The sequence below is a fragment of the Salvelinus fontinalis genome, chromosome 8 (assembly GCF_029448725.1).
Source record: "Salvelinus fontinalis isolate EN_2023a chromosome 8, ASM2944872v1, whole genome shotgun sequence".
Taxonomy (NCBI): Eukaryota; Metazoa; Chordata; class Actinopteri; order Salmoniformes; family Salmonidae; genus Salvelinus; species Salvelinus fontinalis.
Window position 1 is genome coordinate 9,092,532 of NC_074672.1, and position 6,553 is coordinate 9,099,084.

Here is a 6,553-nt window from a genome sequence, read left to right on the forward strand (position 1 = left end):
CCTACTGTATTTATTTATTTATTTATTTTGCTCCTTTGCACCCCATTATTTCTATCTCTACTTTTTTCTATCTCTACTATCTCTACTTTTTTCTTTTTTTTTACTTGCTATATTGTATTTACTTCGCCACCATGGCCTTTTTATATTTTTATTTATTTATATATATATTTTGTTTGCCTTCACCTCCCTTATCTCACCTCACTTGCTCATATTGTATATAGACTTATTTTTCACTGTATTATTGACTGTATGTTTGTTTTACTCCATGTGTAACTATGTGTTGTTGTATGTGTCGAACTGCTTTGCTTTATCTTGGCCAGGTCGCAATTGTAAATGAGAACGTGTTCTCAATTTGCCTACCTGGTTAAATAAAGGTGAAATAAAAAATAAATAAAAAACCTTGTCCCCTCTCTCCCCGGCACTAACTGAATGGGTTTGTCAGTCTTGCTTTCCCTGCCTCTCCCCTGGGGTCCTTCTGCCATTCCTCTGTGTTTGCACCTGGGTGTGCCGGAGCCTGATCAGTTTACAGGGTCTGGCACGGATACCTGTCTGACGAGCTCGATCGCTCCAACCCTTCAGCCTCCAGGTGCAACATCTAGGAGGCAGGCCAATGCTGGGGAGGAGCCCTGTACCAGACAGGTAGATATAAGCCAGCTGCCACCAGAGAGGAGTCACTCAGAGGGGCTTGGCTTTCCTCTTAGTAAGCGCACCTGCTTCACCAATCCTCTCTGTCTCGCTCTCTCTCCTTTTCTTTTACTCCACTCAGAGGATCAGAAAAGCTGCAACCATGAGTTACAGGAGCAGTGGCAGCATGAGCGGAGGCTTCAGCTCTGGCGGAGGATTCAGCTCCGGTGGCGGTGGCGGCGGCACTGTGAGGAAGAGCTTCTCAAGCTTCTCCTCTTCAGCAGCCCCTATGGGCTCCAGCCGTATGAGCAGCTCATCTGTTAGACGCTCCGGAGGCGGTGGTGGGGGCGGCTTCGGCATGGGCGGTGGTGGAAGTGGAGGAGGCTCCAGCTTCAGCTATTTGAGCAGCGGTGGAGGCATGGGCGGCGGTGGCGGCGGCGGCGGTGGAGGCTTTGGCATGGGTGGCGGCGGTGGAGGCTACGGCCTTGGTGGCGGCGGTGGAGGCTTCGGTGGAGGTGCAGGCTTCGGCATGGGTGGTGGCGGCGGCGGAGGTGGCTTCGCCCCCATCACAGCTGTCACAGTCAACTCAAGCCTGCTTGCCCCCCTCAACCTGGAGATCGACCCCAACATCCAGACCGTCCGCACCAGTGAAAAAGATCAGATCAAGGGCCTCAACAACCGCTTTGCCTCCTTCATCGACAAGGTCAGTACACCTTTATTCTCATAAAGCCCTTCAATCTAAGAGGATGTTAAACATATCAAGTATGCCATGACTATGGGCCTGTCCAAGTAAATTCAATTAAAATATATTGCATTGCTCCTCATCTGCCATATGCCAGCATAAACAGGGTGCAGATATGCTGCAAAGGAGATACTGCAAAGGGATACTGCAAAGTGTCTGCAAAAGGATACTTTGCAATGGCAGTTTATGGCTGGGATGTTGTTTTATGGTACTGGCTGCAAATAGCATACTTGAATAGTTGCAAGGCTGTGTCTCTTGTGTGCTACTGTAGGGCTCATGAAATATTTCATAGCCACTGATAATGCAGCCCCCAGAAAACCGGACCATATAGGATCCAGTTAGAACTGGCTCTGAAAACAAATACACAGAATGATATAGTGACTGCATCCTCTACCTGCATGTATAAACAGGAGCATATCACCTTATCACAAGTGGTCAAAGTCCTAATGTGCAGCCTGTTGCATCGGAACTGACAGTTGAGTAGTTTTCTTTGACCGTAATTGCCCTGGCTCTGTGAGTATGGGAGTGGGGGGTGAGTTTGGAAACCATAGCCCAAGCGGATCTTATGACCATGAGGGAAGGGATCAGGTTATAGCCCCATTCCCATGGCAGCAGGAAGGGACTCACTGGCTTTCAATAGAATGCTATGTCTCTGATGGTGCACCTGAGAGTTTATCCTCTCTCCCATCTCTCCCTCACAACTTGCAGAGACACAGACACACACCTGCACAAAGTTGACACTAATATGGCTAATATTTATCCATATGTCTGAAACAGCAAGGAGTTGTGTTAAATGAAAGGTTCTCCCTAAACACTTTCATCTTTCAGACTACAGCACTATAGACAATAGTGAAAATCAGACGTTTTCTCAAGGAGAGTTAGAAACGCACCCTGTTAGTGAAACTGCACAGTCAGCTTTTCATAGACTCTAAGCACACCTGCTTTTATTGTGGGTGAACGGACAGATTCAATTCAATTACCTTGTGCGAGGTAAAATACAACAATGAACCCTTAATTTCGATGCTGTTACAGTCACAAATCATGAAATGCCTTCAGGCAGGTCATTCTCAAATTCTGCAGAATGCCTTATAATTACAGTGCATGGCAGCAGGTTAGTTCATTCACTAAGAGGCGATTCCACCTCAGGCTAAGGCAGGGAAACCCAGCCATATCTTCGGGGACTTGCTATTACTTAGAATTAGGGGGGCTAAGGCGTGGCAGGCTTAGACATCTCCCTCCCGCCTCAGGGAAGTGCAGCCTCACCCATGTACCTGACATGGAAGGAGTCTTCTGGGAGCGAGATATAAAGTGGATAGATCTCTTCATGTCTGCCCCAGCCCTTAGGGAATGACACAGCTCAGTACAATAGGCTATGGAGGGCTGTGTGTGCAAGTCACTCCTTTTTTACAGAGGTGTGGAAGAATGCCAGCTCTGTCTGAGAAAGTCCCAATAAAAACTTCAAGCAGGCCGTCTTCATTACCTCAGTGAACGCAAGTCTAATATTGAACCACTACATAAATACACAAGTAAACCTTGCCAGGGGGATGTTTCCAAAGCAACATCACATGATGCAACTGGATATGATATAATATGACAAAACCCAATTTAAATTCTCAACGTAATGGAAGATGTGTGCCAACCTGTTTCTAGCAGTACATATGACACCTGGTTGTAACTATTCTATTTCTCTCTCTACACACAGGTACGCTTCCTGGAACAGCAGAACAAGATGCTGGAGACTAAGTGGAGCCTCCTGCAGGACCAGACCACCACCCGCTCCAACATTGATGCCATGTTCGAGGCCTACATCGCCAACCTGCGCAGACAGCTCGACGGCCTGGGAGGAGAGAAGGTCAAGATGGAAGGAGAGCTGATGAACATGCAGGGTCTGGTGGAGGACTTCAAGAACAAGTAAGTTTTACACGAGACGTTGTATGGATGTTCTAACTGTCCTACACGCTGGCCCATGTAACCATTGGTAATCTGTTTTTCCAGATATGAAGATGAAATCAACAAGCGTGCCGCAGTGGAGAACGAGTTTGTCCTCCTCAAGAAGGATGTTGATGGCGCCTACATGAACAAGGTTGAGTTGGAGGCCAAGCTCGACGCCCTTCAGGATGAGATCAACTTCCTCAGGGCCATCTATGAAGCGGTGAGGGCCATGTCAAACCAAAAAAAGCTTAGTCTTCGAAAGCGCTGTGATATAAACAAAAAATCATCGACATTATGGCTTTCCTGATGTCCTTCTCTCTCATCTCTCTCCAGGAGCTGAGTGAGCTGCAGGGCCAGATTAAGGACACCTCAGTGGTGGTGGAGATGGACAACAGCCGTAACCTGGACATGGACTCCATTGTGGCTGAAGTGCGCGCCCAGTATGAGGACATCGCCAACCGCAGCAGAGCCGAGGCCGAGTCATGGTACAAGCAGAAGGTATGAGGAGACTTAAGTATATTTCTATGGATTTCCTATAAATGAGAGGTGCAGTAAAATATAATATATAGGCTTGAGACTGACTAATGACTGTGCCAACCCTCTCATCCTCCAGTTTGAGGAGATGCAGTCCTCTGCAGGACAACATGGGGATGATCTGCGCAACACCAAGTCAGAGATTGCCGAGCTGAACCGCATGATCAGCCGTCTCCAAAACGAGATCGAAAACGTCAAGGGACAGGTATGTTCAGTATGCTGGCAAATGACGGTCAATTCAAAATAGCATCAGGTCTGGGACAACACTAACATTCAATTAAGTGAAAACATCAATCTTACTTCTGATCTTGTCTTTTCTTTACCTGGTAGCGTGCCAACCTGGAGAACCAGATAGCCGAGGCTGAGGAGCGCGGGGAGTTGGCAGTGAAGGACGCCAAGCTCCGCATCAGAGACCTGGAGGATGCCCTACAGAGAGCCAAGCAGGACATGGCCCGGCAAGTGCGCGAATACCAGGAGCTGATGAACGTCAAGCTGGCCCTGGACATTGAGATCGCCACCTACAGGAAACTGCTGGAAGGAGAGGAGGACAGGTGAGCACAGGATCAAATATAGACATGGTGAAACAACACGAGACAAATGCCTGGCTAGGAAATGTAAATGCACGAGAAATGGAAAGTCTTCTAGATGCAGTCAGCTCTTTCACTATAGTACATGCTTAGAGATTGTGTCAACTAATCTATGAATCTTTACAAAGAATTACCTCTGGAGGTGGAACTGCAACCATCCACATAACCTCCGGCAGCAGCGGTGGTGGTGGCGGTAAGAACTTCATACATATGCATTTCAATTCAGTTGGACACGAAAAATAAAATAATACTTGTAGGTCTGATTATCACCATCATCAGTCCAAGTATTGACTTTGCCCCTTCCATCTTTCTCTCCCAGGCGGAGGTGGTGGATTCGGCATGGGCGGAGGCGGCGGAGGTGGCGGTGGCTTCGGATATGGCGGCGGCGGTGGCATGTCCATGAAAAGCGGTGGTGGCGGCGGTGGCTTTGGCATGAGCGGCGGCGGTGGCGGCGGCGGTGGCTTTGGCATGAGCGGCGGCGGTGGTGGCGGCATGTCCATGTCCCGCTCCTCCATGACCTCCACATCCAGACGCTACTAAACACAGGAGTCTGTATGTCTGTCCCCACCTCCCCCTATCCTCTCCCTCCACATCCAAAACAAGCTACAAACTCCTCCTGTCACATGCAGGCACAGAGCGTCCACTGATCTACACTATAACCCAGGATGGGCTGTTATATCTGATCCCTCCTTAACTGCATATTCCCCATAGCTACTGGCTGGTAGGAAATAGTGGATGATATCAGAGGATGCACTTTGAATGCTGACAGATCTTTTTTATCCCAATGTTTCCAGTGTTTTATTCCTGCTACCTCTTGAGCATCCTTTCCCTCACAGATTCAGAACATAGCCCTTAAACATAGAGGCAGTGATAGTAAGAATCGGAAGCAGAGAACTAAGTCTGCTCCCTCTTCAGTCAGCCTGGCTGTCTTTAACTTGCTGGATGGTGCCTGTCATGGTGACACAACATTGGTTGGCGGTGTGCTGTGACAGTGCATCTTCATAAGGCAACACCAGTTTCTCATCGCCACAACATAGCGGCAGTCTCCAAATGAGCCGGCAGGCAGGTGCCATGTTGTTCACTAAATGTTGAGACAACTGACAGTACAACATGGCTCTACCCCCTGTGTTCCACTGCCCCCATATTGCTGTGCATTGTGGTGAATGCCAGATCAACTTAAGCAGCTATACTAAAGTGGCACCCCCTTTCTCTGGGGTAAACAATCTAGCATTAACTCTTAATTCTCCCTTTCCTAGGGACAATGGGTTCTCCACTGAGGTTTGCAAACAGTGTTTGGTTCTGTTTTTCTTTTCATTCTGATCAAAAAAGGATGACTGGTACACCCAGATTTATTGAATGTAATTGATCATGTGTCATCAACAAAACATCCTGAATAAATCTGAGTTTTATAAAATACTTGTGTTGAAAATGTTACTTCTGATTGTATATAGCGGTGGCAGGTAGTCTAGTGGTTAGAGTTTTGGGCCAGTAACAAAAAGGTTGCTGGATTGAATCCCCGAGCTGACAAGGTCAAATCTGTCGTTCTACCCCTGAACAAGGCAGTTAACCCACTGTTTCCCGGTAGGTCGTCCTTGTTAATAAGAATTTGCTCTTAACTGACTTGCTAGTAAATAAAACATTGTTTTTAAATATGTTCTATTTACATAGACGATCAGACACTGATAACAATTGGGTAGAAAATGGCTCTAGATTTGGGGTCAGTTGAGTAGCATTCAGAAGAATGAGACACAATGACATTACTGACAGGGCTTATAGGATTACTTAAAGCAAAAACAGTGTTCACATTGTCAGTTGAGTATCCATCAGAAGAAGGAGACACAATGACATAACTGACAGGGCTTATAGGATTACTTAAAGCAACAGTATTAATGTTCTTAAAGAGTTAACTTAATTTAAATGAACTCAAACACTGTAAAAGGCCTTCTTGACAGTTTAATCCACTTTGGCAAGTAAACGTAAAAACGTAATCCTTATGACTCAACATCTTGTTTTTATTTAATGCCCATGGATAAAAGCTGTCACACGGTGCATACCCAGATAATATACAACCTATCGTCAAGGCCTCTGACACAACGTAAAGGGATCTATCATCACTATAAACTATAGCTAAACG

At 46.8% G+C, this 6,553-nt stretch overlaps 1 protein-coding gene across 1 annotated transcript; it reads left to right on the forward strand.

Moving 5' to 3' along the window:
* The first annotated feature begins 662 nt into the window (after positions 1 to 662).
* Positions 663 to 5,833, forward strand: krt5 (keratin 5). The gene is made up of 8 exons (XM_055930891.1): positions 663 to 1,327; positions 3,069 to 3,277; positions 3,362 to 3,518; positions 3,632 to 3,796; positions 3,912 to 4,037; positions 4,163 to 4,383; positions 4,548 to 4,612; positions 4,739 to 5,833. The coding sequence occupies exons 1-8, from the start codon at positions 788 to 790 to the stop codon at positions 4,957 to 4,959; spliced, it is 1,704 nt and encodes a 567-aa protein (XP_055786866.1). The 5' UTR covers positions 663 to 787; the 3' UTR covers positions 4,960 to 5,833.
* The last annotated feature ends 720 nt before the right edge of the window (positions 5,834 to 6,553 follow it).